The sequence below is a fragment of the Thunnus albacares genome, chromosome 9 (genome assembly GCF_914725855.1).
Source record: "Thunnus albacares chromosome 9, fThuAlb1.1, whole genome shotgun sequence".
NCBI classification, from domain to species: domain Eukaryota; kingdom Metazoa; phylum Chordata; class Actinopteri; order Scombriformes; family Scombridae; genus Thunnus; species Thunnus albacares.
The window spans coordinates 24,881,821-24,902,276 of record NC_058114.1 but is presented as its reverse complement, the minus strand read 5'-3'; the positions used below and the strand labels follow the sequence as shown (position 1 = coordinate 24,902,276).

Sequence of the window (20,456 nt, the reverse complement as noted above, 5' to 3'; positions counted from 1 at the left end):
GTATGGTCGTTTTCTCATAGACTTCCATAGAATCGGACCTCTTTTTGCAGCCAATGGAGTTGCCCCCTGATGGCCATTAGAAAGAATGCAGGTTTAAGGCACTTTCACATTAGCTTCACTTCTCGGACCAGGAGCTACCCACTTGATACAGACTGACAGTGTGGAGTTAAAAGATTTTGTCCACTCTTTCTTTAACCCCTTAACACAGGGCTGACTCAAGGCATAGGCCATATAGGCAGTCGCCTAGGGTGCCACCTTGTCTGATGGGCGCTGGTCGCCCTCAAAGGAAAAAATAAATTAAATAAATTAAAAATAGACAAATAAAAATTCGCCACTGGGCGCCCCTCCCTATTTTCTGCCTTGGGATAAAATATGAAATTACAAATATCACAAAGAAAGATAGAAATACACATTGCACCACTGTTCCTCACAATTTTCCATCTGCTCTGCACCTGTACTATGCGCACTGAAACAGAGGGATGATGCATCACAAACAAAGTCTGTGACGAGATGTCAAGAGGCAGATATTCTGATTTTATTTCATTATGAAAAGGTCCAGACCTTCAGGTGCACAAGGAAGAAAACAGACAAAAGAGGAGGGGGAAAAGAAAGCCCAATGTAAAGGTATGTTGTCTTATGTTAAAATTAAAAAGCTGTTTGGTGTGTAACGTTTCATCTGTAGCAGCTAGCTAGCTAAGTAGCAATAAAGCTAATGCTAGATAATGATGTTACAATAGCTGCTAGACTCAGATAATGTTACAGATTGAAGGATATGAATCTGAATGGCAATCAGTATCTAGCTATCTAGGTAACTGCTCCTTCCTACAACATAAGGCATTGTGCTGAAATTTCACTGACCAATATCAGTGATAATGGCTAACGCTATGTCCATAAACAGATTTCTGCATTGAGTTGCACCAGCAATGTGTAAGTTGACAAGAGCCACTTGGCATCGTAGCACATTGTTAGTAAGCTAGATTGATATTTAAATATCATATCAATAAATTAGGTCTCTACTGGATTACTGTGTTGTGAAATGGGAGCAATTAATGAGAAAATGATGATATGTGACAGAAAAACTGCTGCTTTACCACCAGTGAGTTATGTGACATGTTATGATTTACATTTATTAATGCATAAGTCACAACTTAGTAATAATTTACGTTATAACTGAGTTTGAATTTACACACAGCTGGTGCAACAGGCTGCAGCAGTTAGCCTATTTGTTCTACTCTGCAGCTACATGTGTTTGCTTGTAAAAGGCTAATATTTACTTTATAAGTGTCCAGATGCACTGTGGAAATATCTGCAGAAGCCTCCAGCTGCTGGAGAAGTTACATCTGATCTCCCATCTACACCACTCTCTGAAGCAGGTCAGTTCAGCCAGATATTCGTTGTCTCTGTGTAATTGATAATACACTGCTTTGTTGTCATTATTATTACTATTGTTGTTGTTGAATGTTACAATTACACATTGTTAATAATTAAATGTAGGTCTTAGTCAAATTAAATATAGTGTATTCGTAGAGTGCTACTTTATATGCAGTAGAATGACACAAAGGACTTAATGCAATGGTGTAACAGTCTGGATGTTTTGTATGTTTGAATACAGCTGCAAGTGAAGCAACATCTAACATCATATCAAACACTCCAGCTACCCTCAGTGAAACACAACCTGCAGCAGGTGAGTTCTGTTCATTGTATGTTACAGCTGCAGTTATGTAACTAATGTCAATATGGACAAATCCAGACACATTTTACTCTAATTCTATCAAATATTCACAATCAGTTATGAACCTTTTTCACTCATGTAATTGAACAGTACTGGTCAACCGTTTTCTATAATTTATGCTTCAGATGTGTTTATTGCCTGATATGTTGTAATTTATGAATCATTGTGTGTTCTTACTAAAGGATTAATAACTATATTTGCAGGTATGTTGGTGGGGTAATGTGGTGGGGGTAGGGGCAACAAATCCTTATCTCGCCTATCTCGCCTAGGGCACCAAAATGGCCATTTGGCACACCCAAATGGAAAAGCTTATAACAGAAGAACTTTATAACAGAAGAACTGTAAGGCCATGATGCATGTATTAGGCTGTACAAAGGTGCTTAAGCAATGTACTTACATAACCAGTCACAGACCACACCTACTTTTCCCCGACAAACAAGACCTCTGTCCTGCCATAGCAAGATGGCACTTAAGGTAATGGGTAACACTCATGAGCCACAGCACGCAGCAATATGATAACATACATGCAAAACCTCCACTGTCTTTCAGTGAACTTAGACAGAGATTGGATGTTCATAGTGTAAAACAGAGTAAAATCAACAATACAAAATGCAGGTGGAGTAATTTGACAAACATTAGTTGAGAGCTAAAGAACACACACACCGTTGTTATTGTATTAGTCAGCTAAAGCTTAGCAGCCTGGATATCCATCATATGGTGTCATTTATAGATGCAAAGTTCACAAGACTGTCTGTGTGTCAGAGTGCAAAATACCATATCGTCCTAAAAGAAAAAAAATGTAAAACTTTTAAGTAACACAAATCACAAGACATTGTGATCTAATGGATGTATTCATGCATAATATATAATAATAAATTATCGAGTCAATATTAGCTCATGAAATTATGTAACACTCAATGGATCAACAGTTTATGAATGTCACACATTAATGAACAAATCATTAAATCAACATCTCTGGCTGAGTTCTTACTGGACACCCTGCAGCGAGCCAGTCAGTTCCCAGTTAACCAGTTCAGATACAGTAGTGTTTTCCAATCTTAGACCCAAAAGCTTGTCAGAGCAGTGAATGGATCAGCCTCTACAACAGCAACAAATTAAATTGTTCTAAAGGATTTGGTCTTCTAGTGTCAGAAAGATAGATAGATATTACTGTAAGTACATTATAGGATAGTAGATTTTTTGAATCTAGGTTTCACATATTGATTGTTCAAAGGTGTACTTTCATGGAAAGACTGAAAAGACTAAACACACACACATGAAATAATACACAAAACACTGCTGGGTTGAAGTTTAAAAATTATAATTATACAATAAGGATACAGAACACACAAAGATTTGCATCAACTTGTCTCAACAACCAAAGAGCAAACCTAATCTATTATAGTGTTTGAAGGAACAGAGAAATGATCTGTGAGTGGTCAATGGCACACAGCCACAAGATATACATCTGCATGCACATGTACAAAGCAAAGGAACAATGATCTTACTCCCACAATTCTGTACATTAAAATGATAAACCAATCATCTGATCATCTCATCACCTCAACACACTCCACTGACTTCACACTAAAGATCAGTTTACTAGATAAGTTTATTTTCTGAGTTCAGGCTTAGAGACTGCTCATTTTCAACAGAAACTCTGCATTACAGACTGAGGGTGAGGAGTATAAAAGATGTGGGCATTTAGGCAGCAAGGGTCTAATGAAAAGATGCTTGGTGTTGCATTATGGGAAATGTGAGGATCCAGCGTTTTCAGAGCTTCGCCCTTACTAGGGACAAAAAATCAGTATCTCTCAGCGTCTGTTGCTTAGATTTTGTCCACCCTTTCTTCAAATATCTCTTGTGAGCTGGAGTACCTCTTTAAACGCCTTCATTCTGGACTAATCCTTGAAGATTGTAAATTAAATATTAGTATTAGTATAGTGAGCTATTATTGATGATCTTAAAATCCCTGTACATTCATTCTGGTCTTTGTTAATGTTAAAGGTCTGAGGCAGGTTTCCCACTTACTGTAGGTGCAACAAAACTAACAGGAAAGTTGGGGAAATGTTAGTCAATTTTGATTGTACTCATACACACATTTTTAAGAGGAGGTATACTTTGACAAAATAACTAAAAACACCTCTTTCGGTGGACCATGACTATGCATGTGCCTTAATCATTTATGCACCAAATCTCAACTCAATTTTACACATCAAAGTATGTTTACAGGTCTTGAGGAGTACTAAAAAATATGTGAAAAAAAGTTTTATAAAGCCCATTTTGGCTCCAGGTGTGGCCTGCGCCAAGTCTGCTGAATTGCCTAAAGTGATGTCACTTGAGTCAGTGTCGGTTGGGTCTGAAGACTACAAGTTTGAAATAAAACTAATATCTGGGTGTGGAGGTTAGAAAGGAGTGCAATTACCAGATTTCTTTTTGCACACTCCTGCTTGCTTCAAGTAAGCAAGCAGCTCCAGGCTACGTTAGCTGCTACTAGCATAACACACCTGAATCTCTGATTAAAATGTCAGCAGTCACGTTGCATTGTGGGTAATGTAGGAACCAGGTTCTGACAAGGAGGAACAATGTGTGGAATTAAAAGATGATTTTGGTTATGCTGCATTGATTTTGACCCTTTTTTGGTGGAGTACCCTTTTAATACTTGTCAATATCTTCTGATCTACATGACTGATCATTTTATTTCATTTTTATTCATTTTGTGGGGGATAATATTCATATATTATGCCAACTAGTTTTCAGCTGCAAGTCAGATCCAATTTGTGATATGGCGAACATGGAGATCCTTGTTATTGAGGCTTTGTGTTTGACTGGGATGAGAACAGCTGAAACAATGGAGAGCATTAGCGAGGCATGGCTAATATCCTGAAGCTCTCGGGGGAATAGGTGAAGCCAAGCACTCCTTCCAAGCTGGGCATTTCTCCAGGAACAGCAGAGAAGGTGAAGCGTTGCAGTAGGCATGTAAAGAAAAGAAACAACTCCATTCTGGCCAGGTGCTCCCCCAAACACACACGTTTACCTGTGAAGAAACAGTTGACAGCAGTTTAAGGTTGGTAGATTCCTAGTTTTCCCTTAGAAACTATGTTAGCTGCAATTCTTGTAAGCCAAATAGTGTTATAGAAAGCGGAGGAAAAAAACCTGCTGAAAATGGTAGGAATGCGTCTCTTCTGCGGAAGTTGCCCTCTGAATCCAAGAAATGTTCAGGATTGAAGATATCTGGAGTCGCCCACTCATCCTTATCAAAAAGCACTGATGAAAGGATTGCAGTAATAGCTGTTCCCTGGAAAAACAGTCATGAGATATTATCTAATATCAGTAAATAATCATTTATAAATTTTATAGCTGGACATTCACCACCAAGTAAGTCTGGTAAATAGTTCTTCACCTTGGGTATGAAGTATCCTCCCAGTGTAGTGTCTTTACTGGCCATTTTGGGGAATCCCAGAGGAACAATATTCCCCATCCTTTGAATCTCATGGATGACGGCATCAGCGTAGGGCATGTTGGGTCTGTCGGCCAGTGTAGGCTGACGAGACTGTCCAACCACTCTGTCTATCTCTGCCTGGACTTTCTCTGGGTGAGGAAGCAGAGTCAGAACTATGGTTCAAATAGCATAAAAAACATCCATAAACTCCATGGGAATATTCAAGTGCTTCATATGGCTAATGAGGAGGATGAACTGACTTACTCTGTATCTCTGGGTAGTGCATCATGTATAGGAGAGCCCAGCGTAAAGTGGTAGCAACTGATTCTGTCCCAGCCTCAAGCAGGTCGATGGTGCAAACGAGCAGGGTCTCGATGTTGAAGCCAGCCTGGGGATCCTTCTTCTTCTGGCAATGCGACAACAGAAAACACTGTTATTGTACGACATTAAACACAGTGCTCTGCTCTCATATTCTACTTTATATGAACCATGAAACAAATAATCAGTAAGTTTTCCAAGCAAAACTCTTGAGAGGCATGTGTGGAGCCATACTAAGGATATTTTCCATTTGCCTAATCATCCCTATAAAGCAACAGAGAGTTTGAGGGGGTGCTATACTATATCATGTCTAAATTCAATAGTGAAAAAATATATTTACCACCCTTCAGTTACAATAGTTTGCTATTATGTGAAGAAGCATTTAATCTTTTCTCTGTGCACAAGAGGTTTGTATTTTGCACAGATGAATAGGCCTTTTTTGTTTGTTTGTTATTGCACTCTATCAAGCCATTTCCATTATGGGACAATACAGTTTCCATTACATTTGACTGTATACATTTTAAATGAGTTCAAGGAAGCTTTACTGAAAATATGGTAACAGCTTACCTTCTCCATCTCTGCCAGGTATACATCAATATAATCACGAGGGTCATCAGGGTTCCACTCCTCCTGGTGCCTCTCTATTTCCTTTCGCAGGAACACTTCAATCTCCTTGTAGTTAGCGTGGACAGTCTGGTGAGGTCCAGGCAGGTACTTCATCAAACCAGGAAAGGCATCATACAGCTGTTGATGGAACAAACTTTCAGCTCAGTAAAAGACCAGCACTGCAGTTTGTTCTGTGAGTACAGCTCAATAGTTGAACTCAGGTGACAGATCAGTAATTACCTGAGTCTGAGCTGAGCCAGCGAGCAAAACAGCCTCACTGTCCAACTCCAGAATCTTGCAAAAGCTTTGATCACTGTATTCAAAGCGATGTCCAAAGACCACAGAGCAGATGATGTTACTCACTGCATTAGATATAGTGTACTGGGGGTTGAATGGTCTTCCTGGGAATATATTGAATTCAATTCAAGTTATGATGAATATTACATATTCATAACAGACAAAAAGTATTTGTTCAAAGTGAGTCTACTTGCCTTGTTCCTCTTTGAAAGCTTCACAAAGGAAATGGCATTCCTCTTCAGTATATTTTTCCAGTGATTTCTGGCCCTCTCCAAAGTAACGCAGGTGAGTGTTGGTAAACTTCCTCTGCTTCTTCCACAGGTAACCATTGCTCATAACTATGCCTGTGATTTGATGTTATATCAAATTATTAACAAAGCAATTAAGCACTGCACACAGATTGCTGCATGTACTTTCATAAATATATGTACTGTGCTTGTTTATTAATTCTCTGCCTTTACAGGTTGAACAGTAATACAACAATTAATTAACAATAATTAAGAAATGAAGACAATGATTTATACAAGCTATGATGAGATTGCCTTTTTTAAACTGGCAATCAGCTTCAGTTATTGTCAGTCCCTAACCTCTGCTGTGCTGAGTTTGGCATTAGATCATAGATGCTAAAATATCAAATTCACTGTATATATATTCTGCTTTCACATCATACTTTGTTCTATGCGAGTTCACTGACTGAATATTTAGATTCATCCTTCTATTGGGAGAAAAGAGATTTAATAAAAGACACTTGTGGTACCATTCATTCACTTACTCACCAATGCCCTTGAAAACAACATGGAAGAGGGGGACAATAGGTCGATCAACAAAGCTGTCCAGCTGGCTGACGAGAGCCTCTTTGACCATCTTATATCCTGAAATAAACACCATCCTCTCACTGCCTCTCCTCAAGCTGAACACTGGGCCGTATTCCTTAGCAAGCTGCATATCAAATAAAATAAAAAATATACATACTTTGTATGCATTTGACCGACTTTTGTAGTCTTTCAATATATTAATCATACTGTAAATGGAGCAGAAAACTGTTTTTTGTCAGTTGAAATGCTTACAAAGTGTAGAAAATCCTTCACACAAAGTCTTAAGACCTGGGGTCTAAAAAGTCAGTGAACACTCTTAATCTAGAAAGTGCATTGTTAATTACATTATTATTATTTCTGTTATTACTGGCTAACATGCTGCTATTATTGTGTCTTAGGTGCATGATATTACCTCTTTACTAACTTGTAACTGCATCTTTTTAACATTATATCAAGATTAACATTGTAATTATCATGTTTTACTAATGTTTTATTGCTTACTATTGCTCCGCGTGCATCAAAAAATGATTATGATCAGTATTTCTTGGTTGTGTTTTGTTGTATTATCTTGCTTGCATGTCTACATTTACTGAATGAAATGAAAAAAACATGAACTCACCATGCTCTATTCAAGTCTTTATTTAGTAACTAACTGACATTCAATCAATCAAATCAATTCAAAGTCTGTTTTGTAAGGCCCTACCCCTAATATAGAGGAGCATGACATATAATATTGGTTTCAGTAAAATCCATGAAAATTTTGTCCTGACCTTCTCCATTGTCTTGAAATCAACTCCTGTGAAGACATTTCCTAGAAAAGGCACAGCCCAGGGTCCCGGTGGAAAGCTGTGAGGCCTCCAGTTTCTGACCACATCAGTTAATAATAACACTACAAAACTGAACAGCAGCCAACCAGTAAAGTCCATACACCCAAAAAGTGCTTGAAAAATCATGGTGAAGATTTGCCAAAGGACCTCTGTGAAAGCAGTTAGATACTGTAGACAGAATCGTGGTGGGTCTAACTTTATCTGGGTGAGAAACTGGAAAAAGGTCCCAACAAGGGGATGTTATGTAATACTGGCCTCTCATGTCCTGTGAGTGAAAAACAAGATTGCAGCTTGAACTGTTTCAGCTGGTTGTTGACTGTATGCACATGTGGTGCATGTTGAGGACACAGGGAGGCCTTCCTGGAAAGTTAGAATACATGAAATAATAATTTTAAGGAGAATTATTTGTCAGTACAGCCTAGATCAACAATTCAGTTGTCAAACAAAGTAGGATATGTAAAGGCATGTTCAAATACATTTTACAATAGATGTGTTTTTATGTGGGTGTATACTGTATAACAACCATGTTTAGTAGATAGTTGTGTCACTATCTCAAAATACATGAATTTAGCTGATAGCTACATTTGACCCTGTGCAGGTGCAGCAATAAAATAATGTAAGTCTTTAATCATTATCATAAATCAGTGATTAACGTGAACTTCTCTTCATCCCATTTATGACCTTCATCACATCAAACCCACCAGACTTCACCTGCAGTTAACAGAGATTTGTCAAGTCATGTGTTTGCTTGTAAAAGGTTAATATCTACTTTATAAGTGTCCAGATGCACTGTGGAAATATCTGCAGAAGCCTCCAGCTGCTGGAGAAGTTACATCTGATCTCCCATCTACACCACTCTCTGAAGCAGGTCAGTTCAGCCAGATATTTGTTGTCTCTGTGTAATTGATAATACACTGCTTTGTTGTCATTATTATTACTATTGTTGTTGTTGAATGTTACAATTACACATTGTTAATAATTAAATGTAGGTCTTAGTCAAATTAAATAAAGTGTATTCGTAGAGTGCTACTTTATATGCAGTAGAATGACACAAAGGACTTAATGCAATGGTGTAACAGTCTGGATGTTTTGTATGTTTGAATACAGCTGCAAGTGAAGCAACATCTAACATCATATCAAACACTCCAGCTACCCTCAGTGAAACACAACCTGCAGCAGGTGAGTTCTGTTCATTGTATGTTACAGCTGCAGTTATGTAACTAACGTCAATATGGACAAATCCAGACACATTTTACTCTAATTCTATCAAATATTCACAATCAGTTATGAACCTTTTTCACTCATGTAATTGAACAGTACTGGTCAACCGTTTTCTATAATTTATGCTTCAGATGTGTTTATTGCCTGATATGTTGTAATTTATGAATCATTGTGTGTTCTTACTAAAGGATTAATAACTATATTTGCAGGTATGTTGGTGGGGTAGGGGCAACAAATCCTTATCTCGCCTATCTCGCCTAGGGCACCAAAATGGCTAGAGTCGGCCCTGCCTTAACATCCACCCTTTTTATAGAATTTTCGCCTATTTGGCACACCCAAATGGAAAAGCTTATAACAGAAGAACTGTAAGGCCATGATGCATGTATTAGGCTGTACAAAGGTGCTTATAGCAATGTACTTACATAACCAGTCACAGACCACACTAACTTTCCCCTGACAAACAAGACCTCTGTCCTGCCATAGCAAGATGGCACTTAAGGTAATGGGTAACACTCATGAGCCACAGCACGCAGCAATATGATAACATACATGCAAAACCTCCACTGTCTTTCAGTGAACTTAGACAGAGATTGGATGTTCATAGCGTAAAACAGAGTAAAATCAACGATACAAAATGCAGGTGGAGTAATTTGACAAACATTAGTTGAGAGCTAAAGAACACACACACCGTTGTTATTGTATTAGTCAGCTAAAGCTTAGCAGCCTGGATATCCATCATATGGTGTCATTTATAGATGCAAAGTTCACAAGACTGTCTGTGTGTCAGAGTGCAAAATACCATATCGTCCTAAAAGAAAAAAAATGTAAAACTTTTAAGTAACACAAATCACAAGACATTGTGATCTAATGGATGTATTCATGCATAATATATAATAATAAATTATCGAGTCAATATTAGCTCATGAAATTATGTAACACTCAATGGATCAACAGTTTATGAATGTCACACATTAATGAACAAATCATTAAATCAACATCTCTGGCTGAGTTCTTACTGGACACCCTGCAGCGAGCCAGTCAGTTCCCAGTTAACCAGTTCAGATACAGTAGTGTTTTCCAATCTTAGACCCAAAAGCTTGTCAGAGCACTGAATAGATCAGCCTCTACAACAGCAACAGATAAACTTGTTCTAAAGGATTTGGTCTTCTAGTGTCAGAAAGATAGATAGATATTACTGTAAGTACATTATAGCATAGTAGATGTTTTGAATCTAGGTTTCACATATTGATTGTTCAAAGGTGTACTTTCATGGAAAGACTGAAAAGACTAAACACACACACATGAAATAATACACAAAACACTGCTGGGTTGAAGTTTAAAAATTATAATTATACAATAAGGATACAGAACACACAAAGATTTGCATCAACTTGTCTCAACAACCAAAGAGCAAACCTAATCTATTATAGTGTCTGAAGGAACAGAGAAATGATCTGTGAGTGGTCAATGGCACACAGCCACAAGATATACATCTGCATGCACATGTACAAAGCAAAGGAACAATGATCTTACTCCCACAATTCTGTACATTAAAATGATAAACCAATCATCTGATCATCTCATCACCTCAACACACTCCACTGACTTCACACTAAAGATCAGTTTACTAGATAAGTTTATTTTCTGAGTTCAGGCTTAGAGACTGCTCATTTTCAACAGAAACTCTGCATTACAGACTGAGGGTGAGGAGTATAAAAGATGTGGGCATTTAGGCAGCAAGGGTCTATTGAAAAGATGCTTGGTGTTGCATTATGGGAAATGTGAGGATCCAGCGTTTTCAGAGCTTCGCCCTTACTAGGGACAAAAAATCAGTATCTCTCAGCGTCTGTTGCTTAGATTTTGTCCACCCTTTCTTCAAATATCTCTTGTGAGCTGGAGTACCTCTTTAAACGCCTTCATTCTGGACTAATCCTTGAAGATTGTAAATTAAATATTAGTATTAGTATAGTGAGCTATTATTGATGATCTTAAAATCCCTGTACATTCATTCTGGTCTTTGTTAATGTTAAAGGTCTGAGGCAGGTTTCCCACTTACTGTAGGTGCAACAAAACTAACAGGAAAGTTGGGGAAATGTTAGTCAATTTTGATTGTACTCATACACACATTTTTAAGAGGAGGTATGCTTTGACAAAATAACTAAAAACACCTCTTTCGGTGGACCATGACTATGCATGTGCCTTAATCATTTATGCACCAAATCTCAACTCAATTTTACACATCAAAGTATGTTTACAGGTCTTGAGGAGTACTAAAAAATATGTGAAAAAAAGTTTTATAAAGCCCATTTTGGCTCCAGGTGTGGCCTGCGCCAAGTCTGCTGAATTGCCTAAAGTGATGTCACTTGAGTCAGTGTCGGTTGGGTCTGAAGACTACAAGTTTGAAATAAAACTAATATCTGGGTGTGGAGGTTAGAAAGGAGTGCAATTACCAGATTTCTTTTTGCACACTCCTGCTTGCTTCAAGTAAGCAAGCAGCTCCAGGCTACGTTAGCTGCTACTAGCATAACACACCTGAATCTCTGATTAAAATGTCAGCAGTCACGTTGCATTGTGGGTAATGTAGGAACCAGGTTCTGACAAGGAGGAACAATGTGTGGAATTAAAAGATGATTTTGGTTATGCTGCATTGATTTTGACCCTTTTTTGGTGGAGTACCCTTTTAATACTTGTCAATATCTTCTGATCTACATGACTGATCATTTTATTTCATTTTTATTCATTTTGTGGGGGATAATATTCATATATTATGCCAACTAGTTTTCAGCTGCAAGTCAGATCCAACTTGTGATATGGCGAACATGGAGATCCTTGTTATTGAGGCTTTGTGTTTGACTGGGATGAGAACAGCTGAAACAATGGAGAGCATTAGCGAGGCATGGCTAATATCCTGAAGCTCTCGGGGGAATAGGTGAAGCCAAGCACTCCTTCCAAGCTGGGCATTTCTCCAGGAACAGCAGAGAAGGTGAAGCGTTGCAGTAGGCATGTAAAGAAAAGAAACAACTCCATTCTGGCCAGGTGCTCCCCCAAACACACACGTTTACCTGTGAAGAAACAGTTGACAGCAGTTTAAGGTTGGTAGATTCCTAGTTTTCCCTTAGAAACTATGTTAGCTGCAATTCTTGTAAGCCAAATAGTGTTATAGAAAGCGGAGGAAAAAAACCTGCTGAAAATGGTAGGAATGCGTCTCTTCTGCGGAAGTTGCCCTCTGAATCCAAGAAATGTTCAGGATTGAAGATATCTGGAGTCGCCCACTCATCCTTATCAAAAAGCACTGATGAAAGGATTGCAGTAATAGCTGTTCCCTGGAAAAACAGTCATGAGATATTATCTAATATCAGTAAATAATCATTTATAAATTTTATAGCTGGACATTCACCACCAAGTAAGTCTGGTAAATAGTTCTTCACCTTGGGTATGAAGTATCCTCCCAGTGTAGTGTCTTTACTGGCCATTTTGGGGAATCCCAGAGGAACAATATTCCCCATCCTTTGAATCTCATGGATGACGGCATCAGCGTAGGGCATGTTGGGTCTGTCGGCCAGTGTAGGCTGACGAGACTGTCCAACCACTCTGTCTATCTCTGCCTGGACTTTCTCTGGGTGAGGAAGCAGAGTCAGAACTATGGTTCAAATAGCATAAAAAACATCCATAAACTCCATGGGAATATTCAAGTGCTTCATATGGCTAATGAGGAGGATGAACTGACTTACTCTGTATCTCTGGGTAGTGCATCATGTATAGGAGAGCCCAGCGTAAAGTGGTAGCAACTGATTCTGTCCCAGCCTCAAGCAGGTCGATGGTGCAAACGAGCAGGGTCTCGATGTTGAAGCCAGCCTGGGGATCCTTCTTCTTCTGGCAATGCGACAACAGAAAACACTGTTATTGTACGACATTAAACACAGTGCTCTGCTCTCATATTCTACTTTATATGAACCATGAAACAAATAATCAGTAAGTTTTCCAAGCAAAACTCTTGAGAGGCATGTGTGGAGCCATACTAAGGATATTTTCCATTTGCCTAATCATCCCTATAAAGCAACAGAGAGTTTGAGGGGGTGCTATACTATATCATGTCTAAATTCAATAGTGAAAAAATATATTTACCACCCTTCAGTTACAATAGTTTGCTATTATGTGAAGAAGCATTTAATCTTTTCTCTGTGCACAAGAGGTTTGTATTTTGCACAGATGAATAGGCCTTTTTTGTTTGTTTGTTATTGCACTCTATCAAGCCATTTCCATTATGGGACAATACAGTTTCCATTACATTTGACTGTATACATTTTAAATGAGTTCAAGGAAGCTTTACTGAAAATATGGTAACAGCTTACCTTCTCCATCTCTGCCAGGTATACATCAATATAATCACGAGGGTCATCAGGGTTCCACTCCTCCTGGTGCCTCTCTATTTCCTTTCGCAGGAACACTTCAATCTCCTTGTAGTTAGCGTGGACAGTCTGGTGAGGTCCAGGCAGGTACTTCATCAAACCAGGAAAGGCATCATACAGCTGTTGATGGAACAAACTTTCAGCTCAGTAAAAGACCAGCACTGCAGTTTGTTCTGTGAGTACAGCTCAATAGTTGAACTCAGGTGACAGATCAGTAATTACCTGAGTCTGAGCTGAGCCAGCGAGCAAAACAGCCTCACTGTCCAACTCCAGAATCTTGCAAAAGCTTTGATCACTGTATTCAAAGCGATGTCCAAAGACCACAGAGCAGATGATGTTACTCACTGCATTAGATATAGTGTACTGGGGGTTGAATGGTCTTCCTGGGAATATATTGAATTCAATTCAAGTTATGATGAATATTACATATTCATAACAGACAAAAAGTATTTGTTCAAAGTGAGTCTACTTGCCTTGTTCCTCTTTGAAAGCTTCACAAAGGAAATGGCATTCCTCTTCAGTATATTTTTCCAGTGATTTCTGGCCCTCTCCAAAGTAACGCAGGTGAGTGTTGGTAAACTTCCTCTGCTTCTTCCACAGGTAACCATTGCTCATAACTATGCCTGTGATTTGATGTTATATCAAATTATTAACAAAGCAATTAAGCACTGCACACAGATTGCTGCATGTACTTTCATAAATATATGTACTGTGCTTGTTTATTAATTCTCTGCCTTTACAGGTTGAACAGTAATACAACAATTAATTAACAATAATTAAGAAATGAAGACAATGATTTATACAAGCTATGATGAGATTGCCTTTTTTAAACTGGCAATCAGCTTCAGTTATTGTCAGTCCCTAACCTCTGCTGTGCTGAGTTTGGCATTAGATCATAGATGCTAAAATATCAAATTCACTGTATATATATTCTGCTTTCACATCATACTTTGTTCTATGCGAGTTCACTGAATGAATATTTAGATTCATCCTTCTATTGGGAGAAAAGAGATTTAATAAAAGACACTTGTGGTACCATTCATTCACTTACTCACCAAGGCCCTTGAAAACAACATGGAAGAGGGGGACAATAGGTCGATCAACAAAGCTGTCCAGCTGGCTGACGAGAGCCTCTTTGACCATCTTATATCCTGAAATAAACACCATCCTCTCACTGCCTCTCCTCAAGCTGAACACTGGGCCGTATTCCTTAGCAAGCTGCATATCAAATAAAATAAAAAATATACATACTTTGTATGCATTTGACCGACTTTTGTAGTCTTTCAATATATTAATCATACTGTAAATGGAGCAGAAAACTGTTTTTTGTCAGTTGAAATGCTTACAAAGTGTAGAAAATCCTTCACACAAAGTCTTAAGACCTGGGGTCTAAAAAGTCAGTGAACACTCTTAATCTAGAAAGTGCATTGTTAATTACATTATTATTATTTCTGTTATTACTGGCTAACATGCTGCTATTATTGTGTCTTAGGTGCATGATATTACCTCTTTACTAACTTGTAACTGCATCTTTTTAACATTATATCAAGATTAACATTGTAATTATCATGTTTTACTAATGTTTTATTGCTTACTATTGCTCCGCGTGCATCAAAAAATGATTATGATCAGTATTTCTTGGTTGTGTTTTGTTGTATTATCTTGCTTGCATGTCTACATTTACTGAATGAAATGAAAAAAACATGAACTCACCATGCTCTATTCAAGTCTTTATTTAGTAACTAACCGACATTCAATCAATCAAATCAATTCAAAGTCTGTTTTGTAAGGCCCTACCCCTAATATAGAGGAGCATGACATATAATATTGGTTTCAGTAAAATCCATGAAAATTTTGTCCTGACCTTCTCCATTGTCTTGAAATCAACTCCTGTGAAGACATTTCCTAGAAAAGGCACAGCCCAGGGTCCCGGTGGAAAGCTGTGAGGCCTCCAGTTTCTGACCACATCAGTTAATAATAACACTACAAAACTGAACAGCAGCCAACCAGTAAAGTCCATACATCCAAAAAGTGCTTGAAAAATCATGGTGAAGATTTGCCAAAAGACCTCTGTGAAAGCAGTTAGATACTGCAGACAGAATCGTGGTGGGTCTAACTTTATCTGGGTGAGAAACTGGAAAAAGGTCCCAACAAGGGGATGTTATGTAATACTGACCTCTCATGTCCTGTGAGTGAAAAACAAGATTGCAGCATGAACTGTTTCAGCTGGTTGTTGACTGTATGCACATGTGGTGCATGTTGAGGACACAGGGAGGCCTTCCTGGAAAATTAGAATACATGAAATAATAATTTTAAGGAGAATTATTTGTCAGTACAGCCTAGATCAACAATTCAGTTGTCAAACAAAGTAGGATATGTAAAGGCATGTTCAAATACATTTTACAATAGATGTGTTTTTATGCGGGTGTATACTGTATAACAACCATGTTTAGTAGATAGTTGTGTCACTATCTCAAAATACATGAATTTAGCTGATAGCTACATTTGACTTTGTGCGGGTGCAGCAATAAAGTAATGTAATTCGTTAATCATTATCATAAATCAGTGATAAAAGCGAACTTCTCTTCCTCCCATTTGTGACCTTCATCACATCAAACCCACCAGACTTCACCTGCAGTTAACAGAGATTTGTCAAGTCCATACAGTATTCAAACAGTATCATACATGAAATGTAACTGAGGCTATTAAAGAAATCACTTGTTTACAATTTTTAGTTGTAATGGTGCTATTCAGCATAATAAAATGTGGTCTGATGCAGGTCTTCTTGCAAATATAAATGTTGGAATTTGCCAACAATCCTGTTTACATATCTGCATCAGCAACATCTTTGTGTGTTACAGAAAATTCTTTAGAGGATACAGCCAATTTTATAACAGACCTCTTGCCCACAACCCAAATGACCAAGGTTTTATCCATAGCAGTGCCTCCTCTTCAATAAAAGCATTTGGCAGGATAGTCATGCCACTTATTATAGGCTTTAGCAAATGTGTCAGAATTATTCCTCACAGCTCAATGTTGTGGCAGCTGCAGATCTTTCCTCAAAAATGGCCATTTATTATCCTTAATATCTTCCTAAATGAACAAAGAAATTCCACCAGACTTACATCAGAGGAAGTGAACCAGTTTATTGAGAGCATGACTTATTCTGGAGGAAAATACATTGTTTTTTGGGGGGGGTTGCAATAGTCAAGAGTTTTCTGGAACTAGCCTCTTGTAGCTTTAATAGGAAGTGCACATCACTCCTCCAGCATTGCCTTTAACATTCAGTCATGTGGTTGCAGCTTGGTTTACAGCCACAGCATTAACATTGTCCAAAAGGCTGCTGAGTCAACTCTGAATTTGACCAGAGGTATCAGAGGATTTTCATGGGACATTTACTGTTTTGGAGGCAGTGTTGTCACCATAAGGGAGTATAGGATGGAAGAAGAAATAAAATTTACAGATGTGTCAATAATACCAATTTTAAAGAGGCCACAGAAGTCAGAAATGTCAAAGGAAGCTGCCAAATCCAGAGACATAAACAGCTGCATATTTGTGCTGTATCCCTCTAAAGCTAGAAAGTAGTCAATTCAGTGATTAAGCCCAACACACTTCTGCCGTCTTTACTCAATTTGCAGAGAAATATGTAAATGTTTTCATCCTCCCCCTCTTTGGTGGGAGGATTGTGGTAATTAATGGCTACAAGTTTGTGAAAGAAGCTCTGGTCCAAGGCAGAGAGGACTTTGTAGATCGCCCCACCATACCGCTGTTTTCTGAACTGATTGGGAATAAGGGTAACGTGTGTTGCATTTTGATTGTTGTTAATTAGTGTTCAGTCGGGGTAGTACATTCGGCATAGTAGCATTTAGTTGGTGATTAGTACAGTCAGTTCCAGTTACTTCCAGTCCAATGCTTGTTGCTTGTGGCCTCTTCAAGCGGCTATCAGAGGAAGCAGCAGAAGAGATGGAACCAACAATCCAGCAGGAGTGCAACTATCTCACTAAGGCCTTTGACTTTCACCAAGGCACTGAAATCTTCTTTTTAAACACTTCTAATCAACCAATGTTTCTTAACTAGTTACAGGGCAGTACGCAACACAGAAGCATGCATTGGACCATGTACCATAGACCATGTGCATTTGACTCTCTATTGCTCTACTTTGTTATCTAAGGGACCACAACTTTTGCTTCATTTTGGCAGCGGCTGGCATTCTGCATTTGTTATACCAACCTGTTAATCATTCATAATCAGAAGACATCCACTCTGACACAGAAGATAACTGACTCCATGGAAAACAAGATTAATGGCCAAACCTCAACCCCTTGTCACCGAGAGACTGAATCGACTGCTTCCTCATAGAAATGGAAAAGGTGAATGTTTATGTTTTTGTTTTCATCATTTTCTGATGAAATAAATGTAAGACATAAACTGTCTTTTGTGTCATCAATTGAAAGGGGGACAGAGATTCTGGTTTTGGTTCTTGTTCTGGTCTCGACAATTTGTGTATTTGCACCCTGGACCTGTTTGGTGCTGGAACTGAGACCATCACTACTTTACACTAGGCACTGTTATATATGATCTACTACCCTCACATGCACACTGTTTGCATATGAGTAATGTCGGTCACACCCCACTCCTGCATCTTTTAAGAGTTTCTTGATATGATAATATCTCTCACAGGTCAGCCCTGTACTAAGAGTGAAAGCTTGTGGTATGTGTGACACAAAATTTTCCCCTCAGCCGTTGACGCAGTATACAAAATTCATATTATTTCCTGTTTTCACTGTGTGCAGAGATGGTACAGGCTGAAAGTGATACTGTAGTCAGTTCATCCATACAGCCCTCTCAGACAGACAGACAAAACAGCCCTGTACTGATGCAGTCATCCATGAGATCCAGAGAAAGGACAACATCCCGCTCGGTTTGGTCCACATGGCAAACAAGGACACCATGCTGGAAAAGTACACAATCCCAAAGAAACATGAGAAAGACCTGCTTTATGTGTGAATTTGTATATTGTTTACCAGGTTTCATATTCTAGCAGCATAGCTTTTTGGCCAGCGACTCATATGTCATGCTATTCCCAAAAACACTTGATTGAACTTACAATGGTTTACAAACCAGTTCTTTTGAATTGCATTACTGCATGAAGATAACAACAACAACGAAAAAGATTTTTATACTGTATTGACACAAATGTTAAAAACCTGTTTTAAAAAATAACCTATATACTGGCAAATAGTCAGCATTTGTTTTTTGTTTTTAGCATTTTTAGTTAATTGCAGAGGTATGGTCCTTTAAGTTGCACTTTGGTGCTGCTGGTTCTCAGTTACTAGTGTTAGGTTGAGCAGTATGCTCTTTAATCATTAGTAGTTCCCTCTTTCTTTTTGGCTGGCTGGTAGTGGGCGGGGCTTATCAATTCACTCGGTGGCCAAGGTGTGATAAGGCTTCTGGGAAACAGCATCAGGAAGTGATTTTTACCGTGAGAGTGAGAGACTCAACACCGTCTTAACTTTTGTTTTTAGCCGTGAAACCTGCAAGCCATCTACCTCCAGCTTTGTTTTGTCGTTTTGGGATCAACTACAAAAAAACTTGAACAAGAACTGTCTACTGTAACATAAAATGTGTCTATGACACCACACTTTATGTTAGAGAATGAACTTTCCCTAGACACGCAAGACATCTGACTGTCGGTCGTTCTCATAACACCAGGCATCTTTTCACCTTGTAAATTTCACCTGTTTCTTTTTTTTATGGCAAACTAACTAAAACAGACATCAAAGAACAAAAAGAGATCTGTCTGATTTACTCTTTCATGAATTGTTTTTCCGCAGAGCACGATGATGCTACCCACACTGCACTCAGTTCTATCTGTTGAGTCAATGTGGGAAACTCCACACTCCTTCATCCCTTTCAAAGAGGTTAGTCAGGGGTTACAAACCTTTAAAACTCAGTCATGCGCTGTTGATCAAGAGTGTTAAAGAGATAAAATGAAACAAAAAGTAATTACCATGTGTTAGCATTGGGCCACTCCCTGTCCCAAACCTTACCGCCTTTGTGCTACACTGTGATAAAACCACCAACTATCCCAAACTGAACCATGTGGGTTTCACAACACAATTAATCACTGTGTTCCACTGCATTTATTGTGTTATATAATTAATAAATAAAGACTAATAAATAATACATTTAATTTGTACTGCACTTTTCATTTGCAGTGAATCTCAAAGTGCTACAGCATTAAAAACATACATACACAACATAAAGAAAATACATTAAGATGATAAAGCCTTCCTGAATAGAAAGGTTTTTAGGCCTGTTTTTAGGGTCTGTGCTGCACTCAGATGGTTAGGAAGGCTGTTCTACAAGTGTGGTGCAGCAGAGCAGAAGGCTCGACTCCCTCCCTCCCCCAATGTTGCGGAGCTTAGTACTAGGAGCCCGGAGGAGGAAGCTGCTAGCAGATCTGAAGGTGTGGGAGTGGAGGTTTGTGGTGTGATCAGTTCCTGTAGGTAGGGAGGCGCACGTCTGTTGATGCGTTTGGATGTGAGTAGCAGGAATTTGTTGTCAACCCTTAAGGAGACGGGGAGCCAGTGCAATGAAAACAGAATTGGTGTTATGTGTTGGTGTTTTTGCTCTCTCATTAGGATCCTGGCAGCGCCGTTCTGAATGTACTGGAGTTCCTGGATGCTCCTGCCAGGGATGCCTGTGAAGGTGCATTGCAGTAGTCCAGTCTTGAGGAGTCTGTGAGTGAACCAGGGAGCAGAACATAAAAAATTGACCATACGTGTC

At 38.7% G+C, this 20,456-nt stretch overlaps 2 protein-coding genes, 1 long non-coding RNA gene and 1 pseudogene across 3 annotated transcripts; 2 read left to right on the top strand and 2 right to left on the bottom strand.

The window, feature by feature from the left end:
* The first annotated feature begins 924 nt into the window (after nt 1-924).
* Nucleotides 925-3,525, top strand: LOC122988536. The gene is made up of 2 exons (XR_006404830.1): nt 925-1,373; nt 1,613-3,525. It is a non-coding gene; the product is annotated as an uncharacterized LOC122988536 (long non-coding RNA).
* LOC122988534 (cytochrome P450 2J2-like) lies at nt 3,037-8,350 on the bottom strand. The gene is made up of 9 exons (XM_044360893.1): nt 7,981-8,350; nt 7,172-7,334; nt 6,590-6,739; nt 6,339-6,499; nt 6,060-6,236; nt 5,439-5,580; nt 5,136-5,323; nt 4,889-5,030; nt 3,037-4,769 (listed from the first exon to the last, which is right to left on the bottom strand). The coding sequence occupies exons 1-9, from the start codon at nt 8,161-8,163 to the stop codon at nt 4,594-4,596; spliced, it is 1,482 nt and encodes a 493-aa protein (XP_044216828.1). The 5' UTR covers nt 8,164-8,350; the 3' UTR covers nt 3,037-4,593.
* Nucleotides 8,351-10,587: 2,237 nt separating this feature from the next.
* On the bottom strand, nt 10,588-15,830 carry LOC122988965 (cytochrome P450 2J2-like). Its single transcript, XM_044361644.1, has 9 exons — nt 15,532-15,830; nt 14,723-14,885; nt 14,141-14,290; nt 13,890-14,050; nt 13,611-13,787; nt 12,990-13,131; nt 12,687-12,874; nt 12,440-12,581; nt 10,588-12,320 (listed from the first exon to the last, which is right to left on the bottom strand). Exons 1-9 carry the CDS (start codon nt 15,712-15,714, stop codon nt 12,145-12,147), a joined length of 1,482 nt encoding a protein of 493 aa, XP_044217579.1. The 5' UTR covers nt 15,715-15,830; the 3' UTR covers nt 10,588-12,144.
* On the top strand, nt 15,713-20,392 carry LOC122989113 (annotated as a pseudogene).
* The last annotated feature ends 64 nt before the right edge of the window (nt 20,393-20,456 follow it).